Genomic DNA, 17,882 nt, shown 5'->3' on the forward strand with positions numbered 1-17,882 from the left:
GCCTGAGCCATTAAAACTAATAACAGGACAAATGTGGCTTAAAAATGAGTCTACATAAAAAGTAACATTTCACCTAGAGTCAGGATGATGTTCATAGTCAGTAAACATTTGGAGTACCTGTCCCTGCATTCAGTTTTCATTTACAAGGTCATTTACTACTTTACACACCAGAAATAATAAAATGTTATTCCACTTTGTGAAGAACGTCAATATTTGAAGAACAAATGTTTTTAGATAATATCATAGCCAGTTGAAACTGCCATGGGTTCCTTGAAAGGTTAAACTGGTTAAAGGTTAAGACTGCATTATGCCTTTCAGAATTCTAGCTTCACACACATCACACACATTATATGGTCAACAATTTAGACACCTCCATTTTTGTTTCTTTTTTTTTTTTTTGAAAAGGTGTTTATGAGGGAGGGGAGAGAAGTTAACTGTTAGAATTAGGATGGATCTTTTAAACATGTACATGTTTAATTTTATTCACAGGCATTTCCTTTTCCGTTCAACAGGACTGCTCATTTGAAAGATGAACGTTCCTACCTATGAGCTTGCAGGATCAGAGGCTAAGCTCTCTGGGATTGCTTTATGTCAGTGGGGGAGTCAGACAAGCCCCAATGTTTCTCCCATTTCTCTCTATTTAATAATGTTAAGAATATCATTAATGCTTTGTGAATTTTCAGTCATTAAAGTTTGTGAAATGCACTGAGAGTTACCAACAGAAAGAAATAACAGCACAGAAGTCTATGCAATCACTGCTAAACTCACTGTGGCAATGCTCAGCAAAAATTTTGTCTTGAAACTGTATAGAAAATCCAACTCTGCAAATACATTTTTCACTCATACCTTGTTCCAGCAAGGTAGGAAAGACAGTGGTGTTAAAGTACCCTATCTCTTCCACTATGCAAACCCAAACAGAAGAAGTTCTGAAAATATTTCAAGTATTTACATAGCACAGAAAGAAGAAATAGGTTGTCTTTTTTCAAGTTGGACTTTGGTACCGCTCTCTAGATTTCAGAAAGGCCTAGTCAGCATTCTTGGCTTTTCTCTTGCATCACTGGCACTTACTGTGGAATCTGGTTGAATTAATGATTTGTCCAGCCGTTGACTTTCCACACTAATTAGGAAAGGTTCACTCTAGCTGGAGGTTGCATAAATTTGTCAGTACTTCATTATTCTTAGGTAATGGGCTCTAAAGTAGTATCAAGCAAATATTAGTAATATTAGCACTGCATTTATAATGACATTTTAGTTATGTCTGCCATAGATCACTCTTCCTTCCCAAAGTAAAAGCATGCCAGGTAAGAATTACATTATGCTTTGATATAACTTTCAGTTGTGAAGTGCAAATGACTTACAGAGAAAGAGCCTAATGACAATGTCACCTTACTGTACAAGCTGTACCAGGGATATTACTATTACAGAGAGGGCATGCTACAAGCTCCTTCCTTATCCTCATATATTTTATTAATTTCTTTCATGCTTCTGGTTCAGATAAAGAGGGGTTACTTGAAATACCATGTAGATACAGTATAATATGGTCAGAAATGCTACAATGCATTCATATTTCATTGACACTACTTCTAATCACAGCTAAGCACTTGCACTCCAGAAGAGGTACAGAGTCAGACAATGTCTTTCACACACACATATTCTTCTCTGTCTTTCCTTTTGGTACATTTTATCTAGCCTAAGGAAGTCGACTGCTTATCTTCATAATGCATTTTCATCTTCTGCTACTGTAAGACTAAGCTTTTCTTAGCTTGCCTATAAATGACTACATGTAATTTTTTATTGGGTACTAATTTGAATCTGGACACTCACTATCAAAACTATTCTTTTGAGTCACAGGAGCCATTTAAGCTAATCTCGCGCAATAAAAAGCTAAGAATCCAATTTTCTCATACACTACATATTTTACACAAGAATGTATTTATAAAAATACTATCTGTCGAATATAACTATCAATATATACACACTTCCACTGCTTCTTATTCTGAAAAGAGAAACACTTTCCTATTCAGAATAAGTAAATAATAAATAAGAAATATTTATGTATTTCCAAAATACAATTCATATTACAAAACAGAATCTGATAGCCATGAAAACTTGGAAATGGTGAGCCCTGCCTGGGGATACCCTAATTATAATTGCCTCAGGAACAAAAAAGATGCAATTTTTTGACCCACATTATTTGAAACGAGAATTATATGCTATAGTGAACTAACAATTTCTGATCACTAATTTGACTTCCACAAAGGTTTTCTTTGGTCTTATTGCTAGCATGAAGTATACATAGATCATATTTACAGTTACTTAAAAGCTTTACATTGCTATACCAGGAGAGGAGAAACTGAATGTAAATTGGGTGCTGTACTACACTCGCTATTGAATACATCACAGACACTTCAGTGGTCGCTTCCCATGCTAGCAAGGCATTCACTGGCAAACAAACAGCATGATGTTTACAGCAACAAATAACTCTGCTTGTAAGCAGGATTCCTGCCTTGTTTAAATATTGTTTTAACACTGTAGGTTAGTAGGCTCCTTGTAGAATGCAAGAGAATAAAGACACTCCTGACAGCAGCTGAGATGAAATGAAGGTCAGACTGCCTGCTGTATTCCAAGATATGTAAATGTACGATCACAGTAAGACAGGTCTTAGTGGTCTAGGTCTTAGTCATTACTAGCTCTTACCCTGACCTAGTAATGACTAAGAAAGCACAAATTATGGTATATAATTTATTACTGACGGTGTCCAAGGTGTTTTTAAAACACAGCCTTGAGTATTAACGGCTACCTTAAGCAACATGCCTGATCTTCCAGATGAATTGAATCAGAGATAGGCAGCCATCTACCCAACTGGAAGTGTGTTCACTAAAATGCAGTCATTTTCTGAAATATCACAGGCACATATGTGATCATGTGACATGCGAGCAAACCTTATGCCATTCTGAGAACATCACAGTCCCATGAAATAACCACATTTACAGCTGGCAGGCAAAGCACGCATGCTATAGTCTGATCATGTGATAAACATGTTTCCAGGTACAGGATCAGAAAAGATCACATGGTTCTAGAAAAGATGGTGGCAAAGAGGGAGTGGATTACATGCTACACATATTCTCTACCTGGCCACAGTCTTGTGGATAAATGTTAGCCACTTCTGTCCAAACACAGGATTAATGGAGTGATTCACACAGTACAGCTGAGAGCTGCCTGTATGAAGCTGCAGCTAGACAAAACTGAAAAAATGAGAAACTGTTTGGAAAAATTAGAAGTCATGGTGTAAACAATGTTGGAGTTTCCAACTCTCTGATGCCCAGCATTTTTAGTCAGGTCTGAAGCTTGACTAGTTGGAGACCTGACTAACTGGGTGGGGGCTGACATGCTGTCTGCAGCACTGGAGAACAAAGTGACTCTTTTTTTAATCATTTATGCATTGTCAGGAGACATAGGCCATTTCTTTCAGATATGGTCCTTAGTAACTTCCACCCACATCTTTGGTAGTGTAAGATTTGATGCTGTTGTATGTGATCTGCTTGGGACAACAAACCTTGAAATCTCTGAGGAAGAGCAGACAGTTCAGAATGGTGCAGCAAAGCACCTCACCACCAACAGGACACTGACCATTGCCTCCGTACATTGCCCTAGTTCCTGCAACCACACCCACAACTAGATTAGGAGGGAACAACGAAGATGTATTTTCTGTGAAAACCTTAACGTTGAAAAATGCTCCATTAATTTTCAGCATTAGCAAAACCAAACCAAAACAAAAACAACAAACAAACAAAACCCACCAAAACCATCTTTACTGTAATGACCTCCATTCACAGACAAGACTCTTCCAGTGGCACAGAGTCTTCCAGTGGCATCTGGAAGAGTCTGTTGAATTTATGGTTACTAACGCATGGCGATTTAGATCTGGCCTCACTCATTATTTTATGTATGTGATAGCCTTTCTTTTGTACATTATGTTAAGATTCTTTTTTTTTCCAAAAAAAATTATATGCTTTGACTAGAAAAGTGAAATTTGATTATAAAGAATGTGGTTACCTTAGTATTTTATCTCATTAACACAAACCACTGGCAAGTGTTCTGGTAGATTACCTCCAGCATCTTGCCTCTGGCTATCTCAGAACAACTGTACTCACATACCAATTAAGCTTCACAGTACTCAGTTGAACCTGAGGCCAGAAAAAAAATCTACAAGAACACTGAATAATCAGGAAAACAAGGAGAAGAAAACAAGGAGAAGTCAAGAACCATGATTTCTAGCCCACCGTTTGCGTTTCCATAGTATGTTCATTTCCCATGCAACGTTACAAAACATTCCATGGTATATATTTGATCACTTAGAACCTGCTACTGAAACTGCTCAGTACATACAAAGAGTCTGATTTAGATCCTAATAATGTCATTGAAGTTAGCCCAATGAATTCAGCAGTTAAAATTCAGGCACATGGAATAAAATGGAGGAAAGCTTTCTCTGGCCTCACTATGACTATCAGTCTTCTCAGTGGCTAAAACCCCAAGCTAGACAAGATAAAAAATGGTGTCAAAAACAGGCTTTTACTCCTCAAGAGAACAGCTGTCTTTTAGAAGTCTAGTTTAGGATAAAACATGGTTGCAGAGCTTTATGGAAGTCCCAGACCTCCCCATGTTTGAAATCTAGGCATTAATGGCGCTGACTACTCATTTAATCAAGTCTCAAAGGCTTCTCAATGGAATGTTCATTCCTCTGGATCTCAGCACTTCTATGTATTACCACAAATAGCACAAAGTCAGATATTTTTGTGGAAATTCAAAACATTATTCTGATTTACATTTTTATCTCCACACTATAAAACAAATACCCACTCATACAAACACCCACAAACACATTTTCTGTCTTTGATGCACACACTGACCTGCTATTCAGGCAGTTCTGTTACAAGCTGTCTTACATCAAGCCAAATCAGATCAGAATACTGACCTTTACAGTTTATTGTAGGCTGAAGGAGGTAAGAAAATTTATAGTATTAAAACAAAGTACATAATCATAGTAAGACTCAGACTATGAAATACTCAAAAAAAATGACAAGATCCTGCACACACTTAGATGTTTCTTTTCCACCAAATACACTCATCTCTTAGACACAGTAACCTCTAATTCAATTATTTTGAAAGACTGGGAAATATAAGCATGTACTTTGTAAAGGATACACCCAAAAAAATCCCTAACCATTATAGATATTCAAACCAGCCATGTTATCTGAATATTTAACAAATTTATCTGCTTTACAAAATCACTGCAAAATTTAAGAATAATTGCCCCTCCAAGGTCTGATCTGGGGAACTACTGAATGCCTCCAATGATGTACCAAACATCTCTGATGCAGTGCCTTTATAGCACACAGTGCCTTTAGAAACTGCCTAGTAAACTACTCGTTAACATAACTACCATACAATATTCTCTGAATATTTCTCTATTTAAATTCTGTGTATGCTGCAGAGTGAGATTCCACAGTCTTTAATATTAAAAGCAATACATCCACTGCCGCCTCAATATCAACATGTTTTGGATTCAGTTAGCATACAATGAAGTGTTAAAATTAATTGTTGTTTATTAGTGTGAGATAACGTCCATTATAGAATTGAGAAGTTAGGTTAGAAACGTGAAAATTTAGAAGATGTCTTTTCTCTTCCAAAAGAAAGGTGAAGAAAAATTATTCTCAAGGTTTGTTCTACAGGGGATGTCCTATTACGAATCAGATCAGTAAACTCATCAAGATCTGTTCTTAAACCTTGCTACTTGTACTTTTTTGGGGGGTTCAATTTGCAAGCATTTCAAGACAAGGATCTATACTATGCCTGCTGTCTGTTGCCCATTTTCAATACAATATTATCAGTGAAGTCACATTAAAAATTTTAGACTTCTGCTTGGGCATCGTCCTTTACCAAACATAAGCACAATTAATCTAACTTGGCCTTCCCAGCTGTTGTGCTTACTTCCACATGGAATTCCAGTGATTCACTGACACTCTACTCATATAGAGCTATTCTCAACAGTAAATAATTGTTATACCTTTCATAAAGCCCAAGGTCTCAGTCCTGCTAACTTTGATCTGATAGATGGTTCTCTTTCTAGAGGAGTTTTATTTTTAGGGCTATCTTCGGGTATGTTTTGTTCGGATCCTAGTGCTAGCACATCTTGTGAGTATCTGTGTACTATACTTGTCTATGAAAAAAAAACCTTAGGATGTGAAGAAAAAGAAATACTGAACTGTAAAATGATCAACTGAAAAACTAAAAAAATGTAATCAAACTCTACCTCAAACACAGTTAAGCTACATTTAATTTAGTTTACTGATGTCCCACATCTGCAACCCAGTAAAGTTCACAATTGTTACATTGCACAGCTGTGGTTTAAAGCCTCTCTTTGCACACAACACACTGGCAGCAAAGCAAAAACGATTAACTTTTATATGCTTTTAACATATGGACCAGTCAGAAGTAGGAAAGCCTCTGTGTTCTGAGTGAAAATATACAGCTTCCATTAACCTGACCCAAATTCTTACAAAATATAAATTCTGATTCATCTATAAGCAGAGAGATTATAATTACAATGGCTTTGTTTCTGACTCATTTGCCTTAGAGTGCCTGCAGTTATCTCTTGGAGGTGAAAATACTAACACAAAAGTGCCATTATAATAAGAATTTATCACAGGATAAATTAGTGAAATTAAGATGTATTCAAGTCTTTTGCTCTATTGTGATGTGTGGAATTAAAAGAAAAAATCCGCTAAGCCCAAATGGAAACATGCTATATTTCAGTGACTCTGACACACACCAAGCCAAGAAAGCTGCAGCTATTTATCACTGGATGAAGTGCTTGTGCTCAGTAGGAGCGCACAGTAATGACATGACAGGTTATGTCATGATTTCACTGAAAACACTGGCAAAGCACGTAAGATTTAATTGGCCAAGATTTCACTTTGTGCCCAGTAGAATCTGTTCATGGGGCTGAAACGCAAGAAAAGCCATTTGTTTCCCCCAGGTTCTGACTCTTCATGAAGTATCAGTTGCTAACAAAGTTACAAATAAATTAACACTAAATAGTACTCATCACCTTGAGAAATTGCTAAGCAATGGTGAAAAGTAATTCTTTGATGTGATTTTGCAGAAGGCGCTACTTCTTGTATGCTCTAGTGTGCATAACAAAAACCTAAAACATCTATTTTCACATTCTTTCTCAGCATGTGGTCTGTTGTTTTTTGTTTGTTTGTTTTTAATGAGACATACAGTGTTTATAATTTATTTTTATCTGAGGGCTCTAAGTAGGGCCGGAAATATAAAGGTACGAAGAAAGTGGAGTAAAATCAATGCTGAGGAGGGAAAATGACCTTTAAGCAGACTAATTATAATTAATTTGTTTTTGAAAAAATATATTTTCCTCATATGTTGGGTGAAAATTCTTCCTTGTTTAAATATCCTAACTCTTCAGTGAAGGCTGTGAAAACTTTCACCCCAGTTTTCTCTGACAAATTATGCTCAAATATCTAGGGTGTATGAGCAATGAGCTTATTAACCATGGGTGATACAAAACCACCATAGCACTCTGAATATGTGAGCAATACCCAATGCTACTAAAATTATTAGATATGATGTTGCTATAGCAGTACTGGTGCTCAGCTCTGTATTTATTCTGTGCAGCCAAGCCCAGATCCCACATATCCCTCTCAACTGGGACATGGACATTTCTCTTGGGTTCCTGCTCTGGGAATGGGTAGGCTGGAGTATTTTTCCTTTCCTCCTTCCAGCTAGCAACTCTCCCCAGCAAGGATCTAAGGCAGAACAGAAACACCATGACAAAAGCTCTAAGGGTCTGTGAAACAGGAAAAAGTCTGCAGAGATTGTGTTTCAAGAGTAGAGAATCATACTGTTTCTAGAGTAGAGAATTGTACTGCAGCTTTTCTGATAAAATGAAAACCCTCTTGCACACCTTCCTATCTCCTCAGTACAATCAGGTCAGTTGGGGAAAATAAGGTATGAGAGGAAAAATGGAAGAGGGAGCTACAGTCTCAGCAAAGAGAAAAAGAAAAAAAAGAAAAAAAGAAAAAAAAAGAAAAAAAAAAAAAAAGCTTTTTAGTCCAAGCAGTCTAATGGTATCAGCATTTAAATGTGATACTGCAAAAATTTTTGAGTATCAGGACTGAAGTCAAATGGTCTGACTCCTCATTGCTACCACTAGTGAATGTACCAAGGCTCTCCCAAATCTTTTCAGTTAAATTGACTTCTATTACAAGTTTTCTCTTTCTAGATTGCATGATTCCTTTTCACTCTGATGCTTTAGCTATGACTGTGATAAACAAACAAGAATGCATGAATGGAAAAGTGCATATTCAACTGGAGTAGTGGTTAGCTTTCTTAAAATGCTCTATTTCTCTCTTGTATTTGGAGTAAATTCTATTTTAGTTTTAGAATGCACAAAATCCTCATCACAAAGAAGCTGCACCTGTAGAAAAAGTGACATATATGGAAACAATTGAGAGAATCAGTAGGTTAAATCAGAGTATGTTCATTCAGCTTTGAGGTTAAAGATCCCTAGAAAGTACAAACAGATTCCAAAACATGCTGAATGTACCTGAGTTTCCACTGAAGGAAGAAAAAACAATCTGCACACTCTACAAAATTAGTCCCAGAATGTTTGCTTTAAGTTCCGGTGTCTTACATCACTAATTGTGTGCTCTTTTAACCATAAATCACTATTAAAAATGTGCACTTAATATCCTGCTGTTAATTTCTGGTTCTTTAAACTACACAGTCCGCTACTATGAAACAGAAGCATTTGTTAAGAGGGGATAAGCATATTTGATAAATTAAAGGGATTAGCACGATCTTAAATTAGTAAAGGAATTCTGTCTTTTTAATATTTATTTTCTTGCTGCTGCTCAGTTTTTGACAGTGGAAGACATGTCAGTTATATAAATATACTTCAAACGGAAGACCTTCTCAGGGTGGGAAAGGCATCTTTTTGTTCTTACTGGTATTTAATAACTACATTTCAGTAATTGTCAGACCCATGTTAAGTTTCTTGCTTCTGGGATAGCACCACCTAGTGACTCTTATGCATAACGGAGATAGCTGCTTGGCAAAAAACATGTACGCTGCAAATTCCAGAGCTAGTTGTAAGCAGATGTGAGAATGTGCTGTCACTCATCTTCAAACAAAACACCAGAGATACTGGCAGAAGGCTCATTTCAAGTCAGGGTTACCTGGAGAGATGCAATATGGCTTCCATGTAAATTATTAACTTTCGCATCAGTCAGTAATCTACAGAAAAGCTGGAGAAAATTGTATCAAGATTATGAATCTTAAACTGTATTTTTTCTGGTTTGCTTTAGGAATGAAGTACATGTCAAGTGGAGGGAAGAGGGCTAAGAGGCAAGGCCAGGGTGTGATGGGACATTTACACAGTCACTATTCTTTTCTTTACAAAAGCTTCTTTGTAGAAAGTTAAGAGTATAGCATTATCCTCCTTTACTAAGCAGAGATGAAGCAGCATTGCCAATACCTTCTGAATTCAGCCAAACCTTTCATTTATCTTGCAAGCTGCCAAAACTAAACCTGGCAACAATCTGATTTTAGAACACAGGCCCCAGCACAGGATGTGGGTGCCAATTATATTAGACAGCTGGAAAAAATAGAACAAAATCACAAAGACTTTCAAAAAATAGAAATGACATAAGGGTTTTAAGCTATTCTTATAACACCATGCACAGGAGCATATGCATAATAATTTTTAACAGGATGTCCTGTACTGACTTGACAGAAATACAAACACCCAACTTGTTTGAACTTTATGGAAAGGTAGATGTTTTATAACAGAAACCATCCAATTCATTTAAATAGGAAACAAGGAAGGAATGTAAGAGAGGAAAAAAAAAAAGTGGAACTACACCAACAGGGTAAACATACACTGCTGCAATGAAAAGCATCTTCATATTGAATCTTTCATGCATCTTAGGCAAAATACTCAGTTTTGTGTTACTGCCACTGAAAATACCTCTAAAAAGCCAGAGGCGGCTAAGTTTGCATGAAAGCATCAGTGTTCATGTGGCTGTCTTGTTCATCATCAAATTTAAAAATACCAATAAAATCAAATGTATAATATTTACAAAAACTGTGACAGTGTGTTGTAACTGGGAGAAAGCATCTAGTCTGTTTTATTCTGACAATAGCTCCAAGGTATAAAATGGCTGGTAAAGAGGGGTGTGGAAGCACAGTTGAACAGATGCGAGCTTTCTTTTTTGCTTTGCTTGATCGATCTAGCATGAGTAGAAAAACTATTTTTACCAGTCCAACAATGACTCAAATGTCAGAAGAAATATACACAAAGATTCTTTGTTTCCCACTTAGGCAATAAATAATCCTACTCCATCTCAAACTATATCCCCCTCCAACTAAACTTGTCGTAGCTGAAAGGAGAAGCAAATTCCTCATTGGATTCCCACCTCTAAGGGAACTCTAAATTTGTAATTTGAAAGGAGGTAATCCAGAGCCTTCTAATTACAGGAAAAGAGCAGAGACAATGTAAAAGGAATCCATCCTATGTAGAATATAAATGGATATTTTGCTATCAGTTACATACATGCAAAGAAGGCTCTAATATCTAAGTTCCTCCAAATGTTCCTTTTCTACATAAAAGTCTCAGGAGAGGTTGAAGGCAATACCAGAAGCTGTAATTGGCTATGACGTTTCCAGAAATCCTATGCAAAGCTGCTGCACGGGCACAAAACTGCATCTACAACCTATGTACAGCAAGCCTATATAGCACTACCTAATGCATATATTTCTGCTAAGAGTATTTTAGATACTCTTATGTTATATCAGACTTGCTTATGTTATATCAGACAAAAATGATTTTGCAATCTAAAACAAGACATTGCATTTGGATTATTCCTTATTACTACATCTATTTATTATCCATGATGAAAAACGAACTTGAAAAATGTGGAAAGCATCGAGTGACATTTTTAATGTGTATGTTTCTTGGCTTCTTGGCATGCATACTGCAGAACTATCATTCCAGCTGTCGTACTGGATTACTGGTATTCTGGCATAAATCCATGAAGTAATCAATTTTATTTAGCTATTTTATTTAGCCATCAGTTTTATTTACCCATAGATCTGTGCACTTTTGTGTAAGTCAGGGCCAACAAGCTTTAACTAAAGTGAATTAACTAATCCTAGCAGATTAGTAACTGTACTTTATAATTTGTTAGAAACTTCTTTATGTATTGCATTGATGAATCTAAACAGGTGTGTATTACCTCCAAACAAACTGTCTACGCTACATGATTTAGAAACTCTAAGACATGTTGCACAAGAACCTATCAATCAAGAAAATTCCCACATTCTCATACTGCTCTGAAAATGAGTTCTGGCCTTGCATACCAGATAATTTCCCTTCCTCTGCAATACATGCCTGAATTAATACCCACATATGTAATAAATAAATAAATAAAATAGTATCATAATTTGGTATCTGGGAACTTTATACAGCAGAGCTGAAAAAGAATGGCAGAGTTTTATCTAGAAATAACTAGATTTTCAAAGGAGGAAGTAGCTGAAAAGATTGCAATGTCAGCAAAGCCGTTGCAGAAAATACCTGTTTTTGTTAATGGACTAGAGAAGAGCTGCTGAAGAAGTTTGTTCTCTGAAGTTCGCAACACCACCACTATGTCAGCAGGAAGAGTATCTCTGTTCTTCTCAAGAAATGCACAGGCATCATACAATACCTAGCATGGAAACAGAGTCAGACAAGTCACCAGAAAGGGTTGCCCTAAAACTACCATGTTATTTAAAGTGTGAACAGTCAAGATGACCTTGCAGACCAGTTAGTTTGGCTCTGACAAGCCAATGAGTTATCCACAAAAGATTTAGAAGTGTACAGCTACAGCAATGTCTTCAAAACGTGAACGGCCTAAAAAAACACCTATATTCATGATGTTATTGCAGATCAAATTTGGTTAAATAGCTTTACTCACATTATACATTATATTAAGGTTTGCCACATCAAAGTATGGTATGCATGAAGTAATATAATAGAGAACTCATTAAAGCTTAAGTTGACAGTTTACATGTGAAATAAATGGTTCTCAGGTAGTCACCATCTATTTGTTGTCTGCAACAAACTGTTCTGTAACTAGATCTCTTGGAGGAACAGGAGTAAAATTCAGATGCAGGTCAGTATCAAGGTGCATTAAATAGGCTTCTCACTGCTTCTAAAATGATAGTAGGAAAACTTTCATCTAGGACCTTTCTTTCACTGTGCTAGGGCATATCAGTTTTGATCCTTTACTCTTCAATGCTTCAGTACGCAAAATTGCCTTTTAAAAATGATTTAAATTGTATTTTATAGAAATTAATGCCTGGCTATTTGTAATCATACATGAATTCTTTAATTTTGCTTATCCTTTTTTTTTTTAAAAAAAAAAAAAAAAAAAAAAACCTGCAGTAATATTTAAACTAGTTTTATTATTACTAGCAACATTCCTTACTAGCCTAATTCCACTGGAGTCCACTAGTTAAATACAAAGAAATTGAAATGCTCTCCTACAATGGAGAACTACTCAGTAGTGGTTTTATGACGTGGTCATTTGGGTATGAAGAATTTAATAAACCTGTGTGAAGTTTTGCATTTATTCCTACCAGGCCAGAAAGCTGGACTAAGTTTACTAGAGCATATCATAAAATTTTTGACTCTGAAGAAGAGACTTTATTGGTAACTATAAAAAATACATGGCTATTTCATTTTGACTTTTTGTTTATGAATGAAAATTTGCAACTGAAATCACAAGTAAAGCTCATGTTATATGAAGAAAATGGACCTTTAATCCCTATATAAAATAACACATGGATTGCTGAGAACAAAACAGGTTAGGTGCTGTGGAGTACAGTTGTGTGTCCTAGCAAGAATTGCTCCAGTCTTTCCAATGCTTTCAATATGGGATTTAAGTACTATGGGAGATATTGTTACATGCTGCCTGTACACATACACGTTACCTACAGTCATACACACAATTACCATGGCATTCACACGATGTTAACAACTCTGTAGCCTGTAGTAGCCCGACAGTGTTGCTCCTTTAAAAATACTGTAGTGATGTTGCTTCTGGTGCCAGATTTCTTTCAGAATAAAAGGCAGTTAATGTCTACCAAATTTCTGAAGAGATCCTAAGGATAGGTTCTAAAATGGACTACTTCACACAAAAATTTTATTATAGATTTTAGGTTTTCTAACTTTATCATCTTATCTGTAAACTTTCTCATTGTTATATGAGGGAAGAAACAAAAAAAAAAAAAGCAGTTACTTTGGATAAAACAGATAATGACCCCACCACTAAATAAAAAGTCACATGGCCCTACCTTCCCAGCATAGTGCTGAATACCAAATGACAGTTCCACTCCTTTTGGTCTCCAGAAGTATTTGCATCGTAAGTTATCCTCAAATTTATCTAAACATTTGAGAAGTGACATTGATAAAAATGAATAACAGTGGCTAAGTAAAATCACCATCCTAATTAAGGACTGCTTGCTGCTATACTGCTATATACACATGCATTATCAGATTGCCCAGTAACAGCTGTGTGCCATCTTCTTCGTGCTTTCTTCCAAGCTATTACTTTTGAATACAACAACTCAATCAAAACTAGAATGTCTTTCAAATTCCTACATTAATGCATAGTTTTGTGCATGGAAAACTATTAAATAATAGGGGCTAATGAGAAGGTGTGAAAACTTGTTATATTTTGCTGTGAATTTGCTTTCTATATATGTATGTACGTACATTAAGGTTTGGGGTGCATTTATTTCAAAGCTGTGCACATATCTGGCCTGCCTAAATGCCTGTTATTTTTATTTTCCCCATCTTCCTTTCCCCATCCATTTAGCTTTGTGTATCATGTTTTAAGTATATGTCAATGTTTTCAGGCTGGGGCCATCTCCCATTTGCCTTTGGACATCTACGGGAAAAGATGCTTCTATCCAAAGGGCTTTCTGTTTCCTGTGACACACTTCTGAACAGCTGACAGAAAAAGAAACACCACTTGCTATGCGGTGTCTTCTTTGCTCTGTGATGTTTCATACTCTTTTCAATATTTTGTAATGAAATTAGTGCTGATACTGTGAAACTTGCTATTGTATTTCTTTATCTGCACTTGCAACTAGAGACCCGAGGGAAGAATCAATTAATAAAATTCTCCATCATGTTGTGTAGGTCAGACAATACAATTATTTTTTTCTAATGTTAGAATCCACTAGTATTTTTCTTAGGATTTTTTTTTTTTTCTGTTAATGTGTAACCAAGCTTGAAAATCCTTCAATTTAAAGCTAAAAGAATTAAGTTTAGAATTTAGCAGGGAGGGAAGGGTTGGATGCAGAGTGGGGGAGAATTAATGATTGCTTGGTACATCTGGAAAGGGCAAAATATCTCAGTTGCTATCTCCTTGAGGGATTCTGCTCTTCTGTGTTCTCAAGATATTAGTAAGTTCTAGACGAGAGAAAATGCCACTGTCAAAGTACAAGTTCAATATTAACTGTTTTACAGGACAAACAGGGAGGCTCACAGCTTTAGTACACAAATAAGGACTGGAATGAAACCATAGCATTCAGTCTGTCTTTGACCTCATTTCAAATTGCAGCCCAGAAGTGAAAAATCTTGTGCATATATCATGTAATTTACCAGGCAGCTGTTTTTGTGTGACTGAGTTTGAATCCCTGCTGTACATTACATTGAACTGGAACTCTCTGTTACATATCACAGGGAAAAATGTAGCTCTAGTAAATAAAAGCATGACAACAGTTTTAAACATGGCATGCACTGCACGTTTTAAAGTTGGCGCCAAGATTTGTTAAGACATACATAAAATATGCATGAAGGAAAGGTAACATTGTGCCAGATGGCACACCAGAAATAACACACACTTTCTATTTATGATGAGATAATCTGGAGTGAAGCAGTATTTTCTAATTGGATAAACATGGGCCTAGGATCCTGGGAGATCTTAACTTTACTCTCAGTATTAATGCTAACTCCCAGGGTGGTCCTAGTGCACAAGAATCTGCTATGTTGCAGCCTTCCTTTTATAATGAGGATGAATGCTTCTTGATGTACCTCCCATACAGGGACAACACACAGGTTATTTCCTTAAAACACTGAAAGACGATAAGCCCCTGACACCGGATACGTAAGATAACTTTTGCAATACAAAAAACATGCATCGTGAATAATGAAGCACAATGAAAAACATAGTTAAAACGTCAAGCAAAATGGCACAGTCTCAGTAGGACAACTAGGCTAGTAAAACTAAAGTAAAGATGTCAATCCATGCTCACGAAATATATGTTGTTTCCCAGGATTTTTGTTTGCTCATACCAACTAACGTTAGGTCTGTTGCCTGAGGAAATCGACTTTCTTCATCTAGTAGAGAAAGGAGACCCATGGGTTTCTGGAGAAACATATCTAGAAGCGGACGGTTATCCTCATACTCCACTGCAGCAGCATCGATTCCCTCACTCTGATATTCCATCTACAAAGTTACCAGCACAGTTTTTATATTGAACAAGTAAAAGCAACATTGTTGGGACGTTAATGAGGCACAGCAACACTCTGTGGGCCCCAACATTATTAACAAAACAATAACTACGTTGAAGGATTTGGCCATGACTTATATTTAAACCCCATAACCATTTTATAGTTTATAATGTACTCCTGAATATGATCTATGGGTCAAAATGGCTGATTCAACTAGACTTCATAAGAGTTGAACTTACTTGCTCAAGTGCAAATATATGTTGATTGAAATAAAACTGGATCTGCTCATTAGCAATATTTATGCACAGCTGTTCAAAGGAATTTCTTGCGAAGTTCTCAAATCCAAATATATCTAGTATCCCAACATTCATCCCATTTTCAGCATTGCTGCATGTGAAAATACAAACAAAATTCAGCATGGGCAACACCCAGTTAAAATCAAAATAAACATGGTAACTAAGATTGCATGATCAATTCAATCTGCTGCAAAAATAGCGGAGAAAAATTGTGTTTTAACTTATCAGAAGTTATGCATTTGTTCAGCATCATTAATGGCTTGGTTTTACACTTGCCTTGTACAAATTTCCATGAAGGAAGCTGGAGAATCACAGGTGAAAAGCAGGAGAAAAACTCTTTCAAGATGTATTAAAACAAGTGGTTTCAATAAGCAGATCCCCAATAAAACCTATTGTTAGCTCCTCCACATAGACAAAAGCATCAAGCTCTAGTATAATGTTTTTGCTATACTCAGTGAGCAAGGTAATTTCTACCAAGTCTCCTGCTGTTACAGAAGGATTGTTAAGGGTGTTAGCTTATGTATTCTCATACTACAGTCACACTGGAACTGCAAGTGTGGTTGATGATATTTCTGCTATTTCTGATATAATAAAATACCAAGTAGAAATCTCCAAGTTATCTCCAAGACAAGAAAAATGCAGAACATATTAATGTGGTGCCAAAGCACAGCATTGCATTAACATTATTCTGTGGTAGAATTCATAACTAGCATCATCTTCAAGTTATGTTTGCAATATTTATTCCACATGTCCTACTAGAGTACTTGTTCCCTCCATGCCTTGTCCCAGGAGGGAAGGAGGAGTCTTGCAGCAAGTAGGAGCACTTCGACATCACCTAAGGCATTCTCTTATATCTAGAAATCTCTACAGCTTCTTGAAAAGAGCAAAGCAGCTGGACCAGCTCTTGGCAATTAAAAAAATGTGAATGTTTCTGTAATTTCAAACGATTCAAAATTGTCAATTACAACTCAAGTAGCAGCATAATAATAATCTGAGATCTGTATTTATTACTAACGCATACTGGCAGAAGTACTGGAATGACTGTCAAAGCGTACTGAAGTTTTCAGTGCACTCCAACTATTTACTGGCTTTTGGTATGACCTAATGTTCACTACATAAGAAGCATCTTCTTAAAGAATTTTACGTTATTTTCGCCATCTGATTTCTGTTGACTTCAGTAGCTAAATTCCACTCAGCTCTTTGAAAATGTTGGGGTTAATGTCCCGGAAACAGAATTCACTATCACAGCATGAAAGCCATTTTGAAGACTTAGCCAAAATAAACACAGCACCCCTCCCGCAAAATCAAAAATATACAAATGGATGAACCCATCAAAGACTACTGCACAGTAAATACAAATGATTCACCGATGTGTAACTTGCCATATATTTTTATCTGGCTGAAGCAGCGTATTAATGCGATTTACGATCCAGCTGAAAAGCCGGCCATAAAGTGCTTTAGACATGGCATCTCGCACATCAGCTGCTTTGTCCACAGTGTTTGTTCGAATAATAGTTTCCCCACGTGTTACAACACAGTGGGATGTTAGGGCCTCTTGAAGCTCTTCTGACCCAATACTTAGCAGTGCAGCAGCTGAAAGACAGTGGAGAAAAGATATTTAACTGTGATTATACAGTGGAAATCACTAGCATTGCCTGTTACCACAAGTTACAGATTCTCACAGATATAGTCAAATTGCATTTGTAGAATTGACAATGTTAAAACGTGCTTACCATTATCTAAGGCTTCTGGGTTGGGAACTTCACTTTTATCTGTTTGGTGTTGTGAAGAAATGGCAGCAAACTCAATATTTCCAGTATTTAGGATTCCAGTCAGAATTCTGTACACTGAGTACACTTCCTGTAAAAATGACAAAAAGCACTTTTAAAGGAATCATATTAGATACGTACACTAAATTTACTCTATGAAAGAAAAAGAAGAACACTGGAATGGCTATTAAAGCTTGTACACTGTTCTGGAGGCTCCTATTGGTTGTTCAAGTAAGC

The 17,882-nt window shown here is 36.4% G+C and overlaps 1 protein-coding gene across 1 annotated transcript in view; it reads right to left on the reverse strand.

Moving 5' to 3' along the window:
* MYO3B (myosin IIIB) overlaps positions 1–17,882 on the reverse strand; it is a gene marked incomplete at both ends in the record, with an annotated part of 189,956 nt that overhangs the window by 79,399 nt on the left and 92,675 nt on the right. The window contains 6 exons of the mRNA XM_084289478.1: positions 11,654–11,783; positions 13,414–13,502; positions 15,422–15,575; positions 15,820–15,967; positions 17,259–17,469; positions 17,610–17,736. Of these exons, the coding sequence (XP_084145604.1) occupies positions 11,654–11,783; positions 13,414–13,502; positions 15,422–15,575; positions 15,820–15,967; positions 17,259–17,469; positions 17,610–17,736 (859 nt within the window). The remainder of the gene's footprint in view (positions 1–11,653; positions 11,784–13,413; positions 13,503–15,421; positions 15,576–15,819; positions 15,968–17,258; positions 17,470–17,609; positions 17,737–17,882) is intronic.

The sequence above is a fragment of the Netta rufina genome (genome assembly GCF_964035555.1).
Source record: "Netta rufina genome assembly, chromosome: 6".
In the NCBI taxonomy this organism is placed as follows: Eukaryota; Metazoa; Chordata; class Aves; order Anseriformes; family Anatidae; genus Netta; species Netta rufina.